At 46.2% G+C, this 17,771-nt stretch overlaps 1 protein-coding gene across 1 annotated transcript; it reads left to right on the forward strand.

Annotated features, from left to right (window-relative positions):
- Window positions 1-937: 937 nt before the first annotated feature.
- On the forward strand, window positions 938-15,313 carry LOC113407504 (zinc finger and BTB domain-containing protein 37). The gene is made up of 4 exons (XM_026656097.1): window positions 938-1,009; window positions 9,914-10,866; window positions 12,104-12,203; window positions 14,825-15,313. The coding sequence occupies exons 2-4, from the start codon at window positions 9,944-9,946 to the stop codon at window positions 15,311-15,313; spliced, it is 1,512 nt and encodes a 503-aa protein (XP_026511882.1). The 5' UTR covers window positions 938-1,009; window positions 9,914-9,943.
- Window positions 15,314-17,771: the final 2,458 nt, after the last annotated feature.

Here is a 17,771-nt window from a genome sequence, read left to right on the forward strand (position 1 = left end):
TTTTTCATTTGCAGCAACATAAAACATTTTGAATGGAGGTGCAGACCCCTCTGAAAATCTTAGGCATCACCTGCGAACCAGACGTTGAAAACCACTACACTAGAGTCACTTGATGCTCTGCTGAAGACCCTCCCAGTCCGGAGATGTTAAGGGCAGAGTCCAACTCACCTAACACTGCACCACGTGCAACCCCATAGTCCAATCCCAAACCCTACAATGCAGGGCCTCTGATGCCCACAAAGTCGGCGCCTACCAAAGCCACCCCTACGCCAACTTAGAAAAGCGCAAGGGCACTACAACCCTCAGCATGCAACCTTCCTCCTTCAGCGAGGCCGACGGGGGGCAGCGCTGCACGCTGGGGGAGGGGCCCTGTGGTGCGCCGACCTGGCCAGAGCTCACGGGCCACGAGTCCCCCATTAACATCAATGAAGCCACCTAAGCTTCGCGCCTCACGAGGAGCAGGAGCCCACACACGGGGAGGGGGGGGGGGGCTGGACAATCCACCTCCATCCTCCTCAGCCCGCACCCATCGGCGGCAAAGCCCCTCCGAGAGGGGGACCACACCGCGTCGGGACTGCGATGGAGTCGGCATTGATCAGCATCGAGCCGCCAGAGAGGCCTAAACGCGCGCGATACTCACCCAACCACCAGACCACTGTAGTGCACGCACCGGCTCAGCAAAAGGGAAGAAGGAGGCGGTGCCACCGGTATATATGTCCGCCTCGAAACGCTGTCACGTGACAATGCAGCGGCAATCATGGTCCCCGCAAAACTATTCTCATAGGACAGAGCAATGACGATGACGGAAGCCAGTCTCCACCCCCAAAGAGCCATGGCGGCCACATTCCAATGGGCGTGGTCACATGACGTACGGCCGCTCCTTACCGGGGCACCGGGGGGCGGGGGGATACGAACTGGGAGAGGGGGGAGGAATTTTCTTCCGGGGTGCGGCCCGCTCGGGGGGTTTCGCTTCCGGGACGGTGTTCCGGCCCGTTCCCACCCCCGGGAGGTAGGTACCTGCTGTATTCGGGGTCCGGCAGCCCCCCGGGGTGGGGCGAGGCGAGGCCTGGAACAGCCCAGGTCCCGAGGCGCTGTCACTCTCACCCCCGCGGGGCTGGCACAGGGGGCCCCTCCCGGGCCCAGAGACCCCTGCCAGGGGGCAGCGCAGCGCTCCCAGGGACACCCTCCCCGCGCGGGGCAGCGCCCATCGGCGGGGCACCGCCCCCCCCGGGGGCTGCCTCTCCCTCATCCCAGTACCGCCTCAGAGCTGCCCAAGCACCCCTAGCCCCGTCCCACCGGGGGCAGCTCCCTGCCACATCCCCCTCCCGGGGCTGCTCCACCACCCACAGCCCCGTCCCATGAGGGTCAGCTCCCTCCTGTCCCTAGGGCCGCTCCACCCCAGCACCCTCCCACCAAGGACAACTATTCCTCAACCCCTCTGTGAGTGGCTGCTCCAGCCCACCAAGAGCAAGCTCCCCTCGTTCCCCCCTCCCCGCACTGTCCTACCCATCGTACCTCCTTCCCACACCCCATCCCAGAGCAGTCCCCGAAGCATATCCCAATGATGTGCTGTCCCTCTATCCCCCCAGGAGTAGCACATCTGCTTTTTTCCTAGCAAAAGGCAGGACATCCCCATCCAGCAAACTCATTAGCTACCCACCAGCCTTGAAATCCTCCTTAGCAATAACCTCCACGCTGTGGTCTTGTGTACACTAGACTTTTGGGGGAATTCTCCCTTAAGTGCACAGCCACCAGGCAGGGCTAGTGATCGTGTGACTGCTTGTGTATACAAGGCATGGGCTGCCACCCATGTTTTTAGTCACTGTGTCCTCTAGACCTGCTCCGAGTAGGATTAGATGGCATGCCCTGACTAAACCCCCACACTACAATTGCCTGCATGGGTGGCGCTGCAGTGTCAATGCAAGCTGTGAGGGGCAGACCCTCTCATCCCTACCCTGGCCCACACATCCTCTCACCCACTACCCTACTCCCCTTCCATATGAAGGGCAGGATTCTTCCTACTTCACCTTGGGGACACCCCCCCCCCCCATATGTTATTTACACAGCACAACAAGGGTGCAGTTGCCTTGCAAACATAAGATGCAGTCCCTTCCTGGAGGAACTTACTATTAAAGTGCAAGGGCAACAATATTTATTGGGAGGTAGAAGCCAAGAAAAAGATTACAGTGATAAGATCATGTGGTTGCTTCCGTTTGTTAGAGACGCAGGCCACGATGGTTCTGCATTTTAACTTTTCTTAAAGAGTGAAAGCTTTTACTTTGGGTTGTTTTATTCTGATGGAACTGGAGTGATTGGAGTAAAGGAGGCTGGATAGTGTGCAAGCACCACAGGTTGTTAGGAAGACACAGGGTAGGAAAGTGGTTGTGGGGAAAGATGTGCACTAGGGAAGGATAAAGAGTGGCAGGGGTCAAAGAGATAGATGCAGGTAGTACACATGAGAACAAGCAAGTTGTGACACCAAAGTTAACTAGTTGGTGACTGAATTCAGGCTTCCAGAGATAAAGTGGTGGAAGAAGTGATGAAATTAGTTTGTAGTGAAAGGCCCTGAAGGTGGTTCCTTGGGGCTCCAGTTTTGGAAGAGCTGGCAGAAGCAGAGTGATGCTACAGTAGAGGAGCAGCTTTTGTAGCCCAGTTATGAGAAGTATCTCTTGTGCAAATCTCCCTCCCTTAGAGGGCTGGTCCTGGAGCAGAAGTGTGTGGCTTGCCTGGGACCAAAGTTGGGGGGGGGGGGAAGGAGGGGAAAGTAGCATCAAGAAAGCAGAGAACAGTGACTTGAAGTATACTCAGGCTGCTGGCATCAGTGTGAATCCAGCAGAGCTGAAACCTTTAAGAGACTGTTTCCAGAAGTTTGGCTCAAACAGTAGTTCTGGAGCTGTATAGGGTATGAAATGCTGTTTCGTGCTGTTTCAGGTGACTCCTGCTGGTTATGTTGGGTTTGTGTGCTCCGGCTATTGGCAGCAGTTGTTTGGAGACACCCCACTGCCCCAACACATTCTACACACGTGCTAGCCTAGCAGCATTCGCTACCAGGGACTTTGTCACCTACTCCTGTGCAGGAGTTTCTGAAAAGAATCAGGAGTGAAGTGTTCTTTAGTCTCCAGATAATGTCAGACTCTGCATGATGTATTGATAAAACCTTCTAAGACAAGAGCCCTACTATTGCTAACTCCGAGCATTCAGAAGTCATGGTTAGGCTCCCCCCACCCCCACCCCAGTGAGATTTTAACTGAATAAACTTGGGGTTTTTATTTGCCTTGTTTGAGCCTTTAAAGTTCATGATTTCAAACTTCTTTGCAACCATGAGCTAGAAGCTGCTTTTAAAAAACAAAACAAAAACAAACTGCAATTATCACCCAACTCCAGGAGCTGAGGCTTTCAGAACCAAATATAAACTCATGCTAAAAAAACAAGAGCTGGCAAGCCTGGTCAGTTGATAGGAAAAGTTGGTGATTTGGAGTGACAAGATCCCCCATTTTAGTTCATAATTGACAAGTTCTTGGTCCAAATTACATTTTACAGTTCAACAGCTATTCAAGTTGGCCGGTGCCAATAGTTAATACTGTCAGCCTCTCCTGTTCAACTCAGCCCCTCCAACACAGGGTTTCCAGCTTTCCCTGCAAGTCATCAACCTGCTCTTTATGACTAAGAGTGTATCTGTGCTACAGGGGAGAAGTTCAAGTTGAGGGTCCGTCACTGAAAACCAGTCCCCCAAACTTTAGGCAAAGATTGGTGGCCTCAACTCCCATGGCACCTCAGAGTGAGGCATTTTCTAATATAAGCAAAAAACAAGTGTTATGAGGCCAATACCTTAAATTGTATTTAAAATACATCATAAGCCTTTGCAGCATCTGGGGCACAAGTGTAATATGCTCCTGCAAGTAGTACTGCCCAACTGATGCTTCCAAAGGCTCTTCAGGTGAAGACCTGGAGGGAGTGCACATATGGTTCGCAGTCAAGCTGGAAGGGCATAACGAGTGGGGTCCCACAAGGATCAGGTCTGGGTCTGTTCAATATTCTCATCAGTGATTTAGATAATGGCACAGAGGAGTACACTTATAAAGTTTGTGGACGATACCAAGCTGGGAGGGGTTACAATTGCTTTGGAGGATAGGATTAAAATTCAAAATAAGGACAAACTGGAGAAATGGTCTGAAGTAAATACAATTAAATTCAATAAGGACAAATGCAAAGAACTCCACTTAGGAAGGAACAATCAGCTGCCACATATACAAAATGGGAAATGACTGCGGAGGAAGGAGTAGAGTGGAAAGGGATCTGTGGGTCATAGTGGACCACAAGCTAAATGTGAGTTAACAGTGTAACACTGTTGCAAAAAAGCAAACATCATTCTGGGATGTATTAGCAGGAGTGTTGTAAGCAAGACACGAGAAGTAATTCTTCCGTTCTACTCTGTGCTGATTAGGCCTCAACTTGAGTATTGTGTCCAGTTCTGGTTACCACATTTCAGGAAAGATGTGGACAAATTGGAAAAAGTCCAGAGAAGAGCAACATAAATGTTTAAAGGTCTAGAAAACATGACCTATGAGGGAAGATTGAAAAAATTGGGTTTGTTTAGTCTGGTAAAGAGAAGAATGAGGGGGGACATAAGTTTTCCATTACATAAAAGGTTGTTACAAGAAGGAGGGAGAAAAATTGTTCTCCTTAACCTCTGAAGATAGGACAAGAAGCAATGGGCTTAGGGTACGTCTATACTACCCGCCGGATTGGCAGGTAGTGTTCGATGTATTGGGGATCGATTTATCGCGTCTCGTCTAGACGCGATAAATCGATCACCGAATTGACGCCTGTACTCCACCTCGGCAGGAGGAGTAAGCGGAGTTGACGGGGGAGCCGCGGCGGTCAACTCGCCGCCGTGAGGACGGCCAGGTAAGTCGAACTAAGATACTTCGACTTCAGCTACGCGAATAGCATAGCTGATGTTGCGTATCTTAGTTCGAACCTCCCCGATAGTGTAGCCCAGACCTACAATTGTACCAAGGACAGTTTAGACTGGACATTAGGAAAAACTTCCCAACTGTCAGGGTGGTTAAGCACTGGAATAAATTGCCTAAGGAGGTTGTGGAATCTCCGTCACTGGAGATTTTTAAGAGCCAGTTAGACAAACACCTGTCAAGGATGGTCTAGAACTTAGTCCTGCCTTGCGTACAGGGGACTGGTCTAGAAGACCTTTCGAGGTCCTACAATTCTGTGATTCTAAATTGCATTACACAGGTTTTTTGCAACACTAAGGTTAGGAACTAATATACCGGAAAATGCAAAAATCAAGGTCTCACAGCAGCCTTGACTCATACAGTGTATGTTTATGTTTTATTGCTTGGAATTTACCTTCTTAACAGTGGGGGCAAGTTAAAGATGATTTTTCAAAGGGAAAGGAGGGAACTTGTCTGTGGACAAACTACAACCAAAAGTCCTAAAGTATCATCTCTTCAGAGTCAATGTAAACAAAGGTCTTCAAATCCCCTTGCCTTTGGGGCAGGGTGGATAAAAGTCAATTATTTTTTTAATTAAAAAAATCATTTTTTTGATAAAAGATTTTTTTCCTCAAAAAGCATATCTAAAGATAGTTTTAATTAAGATACATTGTAGCTCAAAGATATCTCACTATAGAATTATAATCCCTATTCCATAATATGAGACAATATATTCATGTAATGTGTAAGAAAAGTTTTGTAAATGAGTTCCAATAGTTCATGGATTAGGGACCCAATTTTATGGGGTTCCAGGGGCTTCTGTATAGATTATTTAGGTTAATCTTTCTATCTACCCAATGGGACTCAGTGCTCAGTCTAGAAATACCATCAGAGATGCTTAGTTTTGCAGTTCTCAAACTGTGGATTTGTGTCACCAGAGGTAACCTGCTTATTAACAGCAAAAATGCTTTTAAATAAATTATATAGAGGTGAGAAATAGTTAAATAAAACAATTTAAATGTCTGTCTGGTGATATTCTCCTCCTAATACAGCATGGCAAGAAAATCCTCCAAATATTAATGATTAACCTGTTGAAGTGGAGATAGTTCACCTCCCAATGACTTCATAAATATCTGCTTCAGTTACCTTTGGTAAATGAAATAACCAACCAATCAATCGTTTTCTGATATAGCTGTAAAACTAATCTGAAAAGTTTTCAAAATAAATCACTTTAAAAAATGTATAGTGTGTACCTTCTAAAAATTAAACCTGCATCTATCTCTGAGTTGTGAAGAATATGTATTAAGGTTATAACAACCAACAAGAATGCACTTGTATGTAGAAATCCATGATTAAATCAAGTCTTCCTGACTAGTGATTTAAATTAAATCAAATCCACCCTGCTTAAGGGAAACAAATACAGGTTCTGATTTTCCTCTACCTTCAGGGTTAAGGCAAACAAACTCACAGATTGTTTTTAAGAGGCTCTACCAAAAACAGCTGACTTCCCTTGCCATGCCTGTAGAATAGGACTCCCAGTAGCCAACACCTAACTGAGTCTTCCTTCTCTTATGTATCTCAGGCTGGTTTCCTGGGAGGCTAATAGGCTCCAGCTGCTTCTGAACCTTATCCATTAACCCTTGCCTCCCATCATAGTCCTGCCTGGAACCCTATGTGTAATATACCCTGATGCAATGCCTTTCTGTGTTTATGATCAGAAAGAAGACCTGAATGATTTAACAAGAGAAAAAATACCATTTATTTTTACATTAGAAATGTGCAAGTGGGGAACTTAGTAGTGTGCTCAGGCCTCTGATCCTGAAAAGGTATGTGCATAACTTGATGTCAACGGGACCACTCACATGAGTGAAGTTATGCATGTGTTTAAATGTTTGCGGGATTAGGGCTATAGATATCAGACAAGTGACACCAGATTAATTAAGAGGGGAAGTGAAACTTTGTTTTGTTACCACCAATTTACTCAAACACCCTACAAACAGTTGGATCTGTTTGTTAAAGATTCAGCATTGTTGTCCCTTCAGTTAAGGAGTGAGAGAGCTCATCATGCACATCTGACACCTCTGAGACCTCCAACAAACCGAGGAAGACAAGACTTGACATTCCAGATACTGCTAAGGAAAACAAAAAAACAGAATAAAATGCTTCTTTAAAAAAAATAAAACAAACCAACCCACCTTTTGGCTTTCCAAAACAAAAGGATATCCATCCAGTTTCCTTTCCTTTGTACATCACTGTTAACAGTACAATCAAGACCCTGGCTTTTATATTTCCTCATGTTTAAAATTCTAACCTTAGCATTGCATTAACTTAGACCTTTGCACTCCATTTTCTTGTTTGTTTTTTAAAAGACAGGAAAAAAAGGAAGAACCTTTAGATATGGCACTGTGAAGTTGCACAATTGCTTTGCGCAACTTATGGGTTTTAATTTTAACCACCCTGTAGATACACAAAATTTCTACCTGCTGCATTGTACAGTTTTGCAATGTTTTGCACAGCTTTGTGGTATGACAGACGGTTATGTAGCTTCAAGCTTGGTATCGTATTTTGCTGTGCATGGACAAACCCCCTGCAGAGTGCCATTTAAGCCTTAGTCCCCGATCCTGGAAAGACACACATGCTTAACTTTATGCATATGACTAGTCCCATTGACGTTGTGATTTCTCAGAGTAGATACAATCTAAGGCAGGATATTCCTGGATTCCTCAAAATTGTTTTGATGCCTGCTGCAGTCTGTCTAATCAGCATTTCAAATACCTTCCAAGTTGGAGCCTGTTTATGTCACAAGTGGTTTTTATTGAGTGCTATTTACTTGGTCTGCATCTATAGTCTCAGGTTTTTAATCATTCTTATTTGTAATTACATCTACATTTGGCCCATTTGAAATTTTTACCATATATGGCCAAGGCTCATTTTCAAACTTTGCCAACAAGATACACGAGGTTCATAGAAGAATGAATGAAGGAAAACTAATTAACTTCTCGTCATTAACCATCATGATCCACAATTAATATTTTGGTGTATTCATCTCTTTGCTCAAAGAAACAAAAATGTTAGCTACTGTATTTTTCATTTTCACAGCGGCAGCTTGGCCAGTTTATAGAGCACAGGACTTGCAGTTGAGAACTGGATTCTCTTCTAGCCTCTGTCACTGACTTACTGTGTGATTTTTTTGGCAAGTTTCAGAAGTGTCTACTAATACTGAGAGCCTCCATTTTGAGTGCCCTACCGGAGACACCTAGGACCATGTTTTCATTTAGTTCAAATGAAGTTACACGGGTTGAGCCCCTCTGAAAAGTTCTTGGAAGCTGGGCAACCAAAGTTAGTGGACATATGGAAATTTAGGCCTCAACTTTCCACCTTTGTTTCCCCTTCTGTAAAACATGGGTATAATGATACTTGCTCTTCTTTGTAAAGTCCTTTGATATCTATAGATTAAAATAATGTATAAGTGGTAAGTATTATCATCATCCATTAGGCAATCAATTACATATATTAGTGTCTCAATCATTTGTAATGTTTTCCAAGCCAGGAAAAATCACTTCTACTGAGCTCAATTTGGAGGCCCACAAAGTGAACTTTTGAGAGCTAAGCAGCGGGAGTTGTGGAGGTGGGTCCATAAGAGGATTAATTCTCTTATAAAGTGATCCACAGAATGCAAAAGCTGAGACCCAGTGCAAGCATTAGTAAATCAAGCTTCACAACACCTCTGGGAAAATCAAAGTGCTTCAAGATTCATAGATTACAAGGCCAGAAGGGACCGTTGTGATCATCTAGTCCAGGGGTTTTCAAACTTCATTGCAACACGACCCCCTTCTGACAACAAAAATTACTACGTGACCCCCAGGAGGGGGGACCGAAGCCTGAGCCCGCCCTAGCCCTGCCGCTCTGGAGGGGGGGCCAAAGCCCAAGGGCTTCAGCCCAGGCAGGGAGCCAGTAACCTGAGCCCCGCCACCCAGCTGAAGCTCTCAGGCAGGGGTGGCCAACCTGAGCCCGAGAAGGAGCCAGAATTTACCAATGTACATTGCCAAAGAGCCACAGTAATACGTCAACAGCCCTGCATCAGTTCCCCCACCCCCGGCTCCCAGCACCTCCTGCCCATGGGCAGCTCCGCTGATCAGCGCTTCTCCCTCTCTTCCTCCCCACACCTCCCGATCAGCTGTTTTGTGGCATGCAGGAGGCTCTGGGGGGGAGGGGGAGGAGCGAGGGCATGGCAGGCTCAGTGGAGGGGACGGGAAGGGGTGGAGTGGGGCAGGGCCTGTGGCAGAGCCGGGATTCAGCAGTGAGCACCCCCCAGCACATTGGAAAGTTGGCACCTGTAGCTCCAGTCCTGGAGTCGGTGCCTATACAAGGAGCTGCATATTAACTTCTGAGGAGCCGCATGTGGCTCCCGAGCCAAAGTTTGGCCATCCCTGCTCTCAGGCTTCAGCTCTGGCCCTGGGTGGCAGGGCTCAGGCTTCGTCCCCAGGCCCCAGCAAGTCTAATGCCAGCCCTGGTGACCCCATTAAAAAGGGATCCTGACCCACTTTGGGGTCCCAACCCACAGTTTCAGAACCGCTGATTATCTAGTCTGACCTCCTGCATAACCCCAGCCAGAGAATTTACCCAACATAATTCCTAGAGCAGAGCTTTTACAAAAGCATCCAATCTTGATTTAAAAATTGGCAGTGATAGAGAATCCACCATGACCCTGGGTAAATGGGCAATTACCCTCACTGTTAAAAATGTACACCTTATTTTCAATCTGAATTTGTCTGTCTTTAACTTCCAGCCGTTGGATCATGTCATACGTTTCTCTGGTAGGTTGAAGAGCCCATTATTAAATATTTGTTCCCCATGTAGGTATTTATACATTGTAATCAAGTCACCCCCAAGATCCATGGGTGAAAGGTGCTCCAAGTGCAAATTATCACTAGTCCAATTAATCCTGTTTTTCTTTCCAGCTGGGTTGTACTCCTACAACTGGGGCAGCCATGGAGAAAAGTGGAAACATTCAGCTGGAGATCCCTGACTTCAGCAACTCTGTCCTGAGCCACCTCAACCAGCTGCGCATGCAGGGCCGCCTGTGTGACATAGTGGTCAACGTGCAAGGACAAGCTTTCCGTGCTCACAAAGTGGTGCTGGCTGCTAGCTCACCCTACTTCCGTGACCATATGTCATTGAACGAGATGAGCACGGTCTCCATTTCAGTCATTAAGAACCCCACTGTTTTTGAGCAGCTCCTTTCCTTTTGTTATACCGGGCGGATATGCCTGCAGTTGGCTGACATCATCAGTTACCTAACAGCAGCCAGCTTCCTGCAGATGCAGCACATTATAGACAAATGCACGCAGATCCTCGAGGGAATTCACTTCAAAATTAACGTGGCAGAGGTTGAAGCTGAACCGAGCCAGACTAGAACAAAGCATCAGGAGAGACCCCCAGAGTCTCACCGGGTTACCCCAAATCTAAACCGCTCTCTGAGCCCGCGCCACAACACTCCAAAAGGGAGTCGTCTAGGCCAGGTCAGCACTGTGCTGGACATTCGGGAGCTGAGCCCCCCTGAGGAGTCCACCAGCCCTCAGATAATTGAGCAGAGTTCAGATGTAGAGAGCAGGGAGCCCATACTGCGGATTAACAGAGCAGGACAGTGGTACGTTGAGACAGGAGTGGCAGACCGTGGGGGACGGAATGACGATGATGTTAGGGTGCTTGGAGGAGTGCGCATTAAAACAGAGAACCTGGAGGAGTGGCTGGGAACAGAGAATCAGCCATCGGGAGAAGATGGGAGCAGCGCTGAGGAGGTCACGACCATGGTAATTGACACAACAGGCCACGGATCGATGGGCCAGGAGACTTACACATTAGGGTCATCAGGAGCCAAAGTGGTTAGGCCAACCAGCAGTGAGATTGACAGGTGAGGTTCCTTTAACCCATTTACTGAGTGTGGTTGGAAGAGCAGACTCCACAATATTTGTATCTGGCTTGACCATGTGTCTTCCCTGATCATCTATCACTGTTTATTTCACACACTATTCTTAGGCATATGTGCTGAAAGATTTTCTTTAAAAGTATATCTGTTACTAGTCTTCAAGTATTTGCAGTGTGGTGAATAAGAACAGTGTCTCCAGTTACAGGCTAGATAGGGTAAAATCATAAGGGTATCAACCATTCTCCTTCAGAAACAAGCTGGTCACCAGCTGTAAGGAGGAAATCTGCCTCCCCATGGTACAGGATTGCAGAATTCACTGTGTTGTGGGGGATGTTAAATCTTCCTCTGAAGCAGCCATCATTTGGCCACTTTGAGAAAGAGAACACAGGATTGGATGAACCACTGTTCTTTCCTGATGTGACAGTTTCTCTGGTAAGAGCAGAAGGCCTTCATTTATAAGAGGTGATTATATTTGTGTTGTCGACTTCCTATCCCTCTACTTCATTTGTTCTGATTAAAGCAAAAGGTTCCGGCTGTATTTGTGGTGCTTTTCCTCACCATTCCTTCTCTTCTCTCCCATCCCAAACCCTCCAGTCCTCTGGGAGAGCAGCTTCCTTGAAATGGTGGATACCCCATCATTTAAAACTATACAAGCTCTGTAAACTATACTGGAGGTAACGATCCTGGGCTGGTCTTCAGGGGAACAAACTAGCTCTAGACAGGTCTCATTTTTAATTTCTGTGATTCTGTTCATTCCTCTCCTTAGATCAGCTGGCCTTAGACACTTGGGTATCCATCGTTTTTCACCACACACAACTTCCACCGCTCCTTCCCTGGAGCCATCTGCATCATCCGTGAAACATCCCTCAGCTATACTTGCCCAGGGAGTTGGAAGACTGGAGGTGCCTTTTGAACAGAGGTTTCTTTTGCAGTGCTGCCTGAGTCAGTGGGCTATCTCATTTCCCTTTTTATTTTAGTAGCAACCAAAAATCTGTCTATTCCTGAATCAAGTTGATTGACCCAGTTTCATATTTCAGATATTAACACTGAAAGCACAGACCAGTCTGTCCTGGTGTTTTTTACATTTGCACTGCTCCACATTCTGTCTCCTGATGGGGAAGGAGAGATTCTCTGCAGGTGCTCCCCTTGCCCCCCAGTACATGTACTGAACATACTGCATCAATAGCCATTAAAAATTCTATTTACACTCTTCCCCCCACAGATTTAGCCCTTCGGGCAGCATGGTTACTGTAACTGAGCGGTACAGATCGAAAAGTGAGTCTCCCGGGCGGATGGATGAGCCTAAGCAGCCCAATTCCCAGGTACACAACCTAGCTCAGGGGTTTGGATCACCAGTGAATGATGGTGTTGGATAGTTACAGTTACTGCATTGTGACTGCATATGCATGTTATACTTGATAGAAATGCTGTATGTGTCTGTGGCAACGTAAGATTTAGGATGACCTTTGCTATTTATTCCCTTGCTTTTTAAGTGCTTGGGTTTTATAAATGACGTAAGAGGTAACTCACCCTTTGGTTAAAAGAACAAGAAGACCGCCAAACCATGTTTACACAAACTCCTGCTGATGCTGACATGGTTGCAGCTGTGTTGATAGTAGTTCTGGAGGGATTTTTTCCCCCTAAAAATGCCCTCAGATAGCTAGAGTCATAGAAGATAAAAGCTGTCTGTTGGCTTCCAGCTAACTTGAATAGTTCAGGTGTTAGGAGCTTGTGCTGATTGTTCTGGGTTCTGTCTTCACTGATGCCCTTGATGGGGTGGTAAAAGTGCACCTATGATCATTTAAAAACATGTCTTTGAGGGATAGAGGAATACAAGGAAAAAGACATTTTGCAAAGATGTCAAAAAGCAGCCATATTAAAGGCTTTTACTTTCTGAATGTACGTACTCAATGTAGTAAATGTTTAGCACATACTTTGCCTGTCACTGGTCCATAAACCTGGAAAGCATGAGGATTTTGTTGTTGTTGTTATAATGGCGAATTAAAATCAACCTTAACAATGGGAGGCTACCACCTCTCCAGATTAAACCATGCACAGCTACAGAGCCAGGACTACAGCTTTAAAAAACTTTGCATCTACTGCTTGAGCCAAAGGCAGAGCTCTGTAAGATATCATCTGTAGAAGGACTCTTGTGTTCCTACTAAGCTGTAGTTGGCCAATAAAGTTGGCCGCCACTTCTCTCTTTCTCTCTCTCAGGCATAGGACCCAGGACTCCAGCTGAAGTCCAGCTGTGGGCACTCCACATCTCTGAAATCCAGGCCCAAAGTGACTGCTCCTGATCCCATTGAGGTCAATGATAGAAAATACCCTTTGACGTTAATGGTGCTGGATTGAGTCCATAACTGTCAATGGGAGTAGGATTGGGCCCCAGACTGTCCATTGTTAATAGCTTTATAACAAACTGTTTTTTTCACATAGAGCAGGTGCCTGAGTTTTCAAGGAGACTTAACTTTATGGGAAGTTTGAAGGTTAGTAACAGGCCATTGTAAGCTAGAGGGGAGACCAAGGAAAGTTAGACAAAAGTCAAAAATTCAAATTGATAGGTTTGTAATGTGCCATAAGATTAAAAATACCTTGAGTTTTCATCATACTTTGCAAAAACATCCTACTGTGCCTTCGGAAGAAATCCAGAAATGTTCAGATCAAGCTAAACATATAGGGCAGGACAGACAGGACTTTATCATGGAAAGTGGTTGCTACCCTAAGTATGAAAAGGCTACTACTTCTCCATACAGAAATAGCCTTAAACTCCATTTGAAAAGACTGGTTGGAATTGTGCACTTCTAGCCACGCCAATGCTCAAGTGTCACATCACCCTGCTCCACTAGGCTTGGTATGGCGGGTGCCATAAAGCTTGCCTATAAATAGAGTACCTGTGGGCAGCACTTTCATGTAATGTGCTGTGGTTTTGTTCCTTTCATTTAATCCCAAGCAGCTTTCTATTCTAAGCATGATTGAATGGCGAGGCACCTGGCATTGGAATGCTCCTGCTGTCACATGCTCCATGCTTACCCACTGAAGGGACGGCCCTTCCGGGGTTACATGGGCTACCTGTCTGGGGGTTTGGCATTTTATGAAACTGGTGTAACACTTCAAATGCAAGTGCTGTATCCTCCCAACCTGCAGGCAAGAGTGCAGGTATCCAAGAGACCATGTATTTGCTATTCCTGGCCAGCTACCACACTCATACTGAACTTATGCAATGTGCATGGTTGTCCTAGCTTCCAAGCTTGTGGTTAAAGAGCCACCCTTGGCTACCCTTCTTTATAGCTTAATCAGATAATGGGGGAATTAGGAGATCTGCATGCTGTTCCCTGCTTTGTAACCTTGAGCGAGTCATTTAAACCCTCTCTGCCTGAGGTTCCCATCTGTAAAGTGGGGTAATAATGACTTCATGACCCATTCGTGAGATATAATTCATTGCCTGTGAAGTACCTAGAGCTCTTCAGATGTAATTTTCATACACTTACTTTGCCTTCATCATACAAAATCTCTGTCCATTCACTTACTTTTCTTTTTACAAGTAATATTGAAAAGGGAACCACCAATATTTTAATAAAAGGGCACTGGTCCAGGTTCTCGGGTAGTGAACGCAGCATTGCTACATTTGATCCAAAACTCGATTCAGCTAAGTGCCATACTGATGATAGCCATATTTATCTTCCCAGATCCCAGGGAACAAGTTAGGACCTATAGCAGTGCCTTTTAGCTGATGATCTATTAGTCCTCAGACCGAAAGCCCCATTGAGCTAAGCACTTAAGTGTGTACTTAAGGCTGAGCATGTGAGTAGTCCTATTGACTTCAAGGTTTGGCACTTACTTAAGTGTCTGACTGGATCGGTGCTCAGGAGAGAATTAAAAAGATCCTGTTTCTTTCTAGCTGACTGTCTTCCTTTTTCTGTCTTCAATGTGTCTGGCCCAGGTGGAGGAGTCTGCCATGATTGGAGTGAGCGGTTATGTTGAGTATCTCCGTGAACAGGAAGTGTCTGAGCGGTGGTTCCGGTACAACCCGCGGCTCACCTGCATCTACTGTGCCAAATCCTTCAACCAGAAAGGCAGTCTAGACCGGCACATGCGTCTCCACATGGGCATCACGCCCTTCGTCTGCCGCATGTGCGGTAAAAAGTACACCCGCAAGGATCAGCTGGAGTACCACATCCGCAAGCACACAGGCAACAAGCCCTTTCATTGCCACGTTTGCGGCAAGAGCTTCCCCTTCCAGGCTATCCTCAACCAACACTTTCGCAAAAACCACCCTGGCTGTGTGCCTCTGGAGGGGCCGCACAGCATTTCCCCCGAGACCACCGTCACCTCCAGGGGGCAGGCGGAGGAAGAGTCTCCCCCGCAGGAGGAAGCTGTTGTGGCAGGGGAAACGGCACAGGGATCTGTGTCTACCACCGGGCCAGATTGAAACGGGCTGTGGGGGAGGACCCTCTTCCCGTTTGGCTGTAAGCAGTCAGCACCGAGACGGCGGGCTGGTACTGGTATCAGTGCAATGCCACCACCGGACGGGATGTTGCCAAAACAGAAGATTAACAAAAACAAAGTGCTAAAAGCTTTCCCCCTTTTCCTCATCTCCTTGGGAAAAAACAAAACTGGGTCAATCGACTTCCGATTCAGGGATCGACGGGATTTTTTAATGTTTTTAATATATTCAATAGCGATCCAGGAGAAGCAGTCGTTTTATTTCTTGACCGCATTTTGGCTCAGCACCTCGGTCTCTGTGGTGGTGTTGGCTGTAATGGCCCTAATTCAGTGAGTGCAGTGCACAGGTGTCTGTCTTCGCAACAGCTGCTGGTCCATCACATGAGGTAGCAGGGGCAAGGAACACTTACCCTCCCCTTTTCCCAGGTAGTTGTCATGTTAAAGAAATCTCACTCTCCTGGTGGATCTTGCCCTGCCTGAGTGTATTTATCCTGTCTTATTTTGGTGTGTCTCTTTTAAAATTTTAATTAAACCATTATTTTAGGGCTTTCTGCTTGCCCTTTCCAGGCGTATGGCATTCTGCCCGCTTGTTAAAAGCAGGCAGCAACCTTTGAGCAGTATTCTAGAGGTCAGCAAAATCTGAAGCGCTTAGGCTACTGAAAGTAAAATTAGCAGCTGTGAGGTTTGCATTAGACTCGTCTACATTTTTTGGGGAGGGGATTTGGGACAGGGTGCGCTTGTTGGTGCTAGTATTAATAGCACAGAGCATTCCAACTTCCTGACCGGTTTCTGCACACTGCAGTGCTTCACATGTTGCCAAGAGTTAGGAAGAGGTTTCTTGTCTGGATGAATTAACAAACGAGAGGCTGGCTACCTAAGTCATCTTTGGCGTCCCCTGCACTTGGTCTTACATAACAGCAATACTATATATCGAAACAGTCCAATCCCAGTGAAATTATCATGGGTTGTTGTTTTTAACTCTGTCTCCATGTATTAGTTTGATAAGTTTATATAAATCAAATGCAAAAAAACCGACATTAACTCCTCATAGTGGTTCAGGAAATTCAAAGTTGCTGCTCCTACAGTAATCGTAACTCTGTCCCTTGCACATGTTATATTCCAAGTAGCTCTGAAGTTAAGGGTAAGTGTACCAAACCCAGAGAGACATGCCTGCATCATGTCTCAGACATGTTTGTACGTGCGTATGTGTTTATAAATAAAAAAGTGCAGGTCCATAGGTGCAAATTCAAAAGAGCAGATGTCTTGATGCCCTTTTAAAAAGTCTTTAAAAATATGCAATAGTTTAAGAGTTGGCTTTGGCTTTGGTGCTGGGTTGTATGTAAGTGCAAATAGGAATGAACTACTGGTCCTACTGCTTTTGGAGCTTGGAATTAGGGGACGCTGCGTGTCTGAAGGAAGCCTGTCTTCCGAGGGAACATAGTGTGTGAAGTGGGAGGATGAACATCAGGCTGGTGGGAGGAGCAAGGAGGCGTCTGAAAAACAGTGTAAACATTAGCACAGAATTGGTGGACAGGAGACCTCTGTTTTATTCCTTTCCCTCCTAGTGACTTGGGGTACATCTACATACCAAAAAAAGACCTGTGGCAGTGAGTCTCAGAGCCTGGTCAGTTGACTCAGGCTAGCAGGGCTCATGCTGCAGAGCTAAAAAATAGCAATGTAGACATTTGGGCTCAGGCTGGAGCCTGGGCTCTGAAACCTGGCAGAGAGGGAGAGTCTTGGAGCCCAGGCTCCAGCCCAAACCCGAACATCTACACTGCTGTTTTTAGCCCCACAACACAAGCCCAAGTCAATTGACCCAGGCTCTGAGACTTCTTGCCACAGAATTTTGTGTTTTACTGTGTAGATGTACCTTACAGTGTAACCTTGGGCAAATCAAACCTTCCTGTGCCAGTTTCCCTATCTGTAAAATGGGGATAATAATACTTCCCTACCTCACAGTATGCTTGGATGGAAGAATCTTTAGAAGGGCAAAGTATTATTATCCACTCTCCTTCTGTGTAATATAAGGGTCACGCTGCCTTCTCCACCTCTTTCCCAGCTAGCGAAGGCTGTGGTAGTGTGGTTCTGTGTGTGCAATTTAGGGGAGGCGAATTGGAATAGGCAGTTTGAATCCGGTGGTGCCATGATAGACTGCAATGAGGATGCTCTCTCAGAGGGAAGCTTTGGGGATGTTCTGAGGTAGGATAGTTGCAGAGTACAGTTCTGTTGATTACAGTAGAACATCAGAGTTATGAACACCAGAGTTACGAATTGATCAGTCAACCACACACCTAATTTGGAACCAGACGTACGCAATCAAGCAGCAGCAAAGACAAAAGTAAAAGCAAATACAGTACTGTGGTAAATGTAAACTACTAAAATAATAAAGGGAAAGCAGCATTTTTTTTCTGCCTAGTAGAGTTTCAAAGCTATATTAAGTCAAT

This window comes from Terrapene carolina, unplaced genomic scaffold (assembly GCF_002925995.2).
Source record: "Terrapene carolina triunguis isolate 2854851 unplaced genomic scaffold, T_m_triunguis-2.0 Scaffold212, whole genome shotgun sequence".
Taxonomy (NCBI): domain Eukaryota; kingdom Metazoa; phylum Chordata; order Testudines; family Emydidae; genus Terrapene; species Terrapene triunguis.

What these genes read in the sequence shown, in the direction of transcription:
- LOC113407504 (XM_026656097.1), top strand. Translation starts at nt 9,944, where the DNA reads ATGGAGAAAAGTGGAAACATTCAGCTGGAGATCCCTGACTTCAGCAAC. An exon ending in ACCAGCAGTGAGATTGACAG is followed by an intron (nt 10,867 to 12,103) that starts GTGAGGTTCCTT and finishes TTCCCCCCACAG; the next exon opens with ATTTAGCCCTTCGGGCAGCA. An exon ending in CTAAGCAGCCCAATTCCCAG is followed by an intron (nt 12,204 to 14,824) that starts GTACACAACCTA and finishes TGTCTGGCCCAG; the next exon opens with GTGGAGGAGTCTGCCATGAT.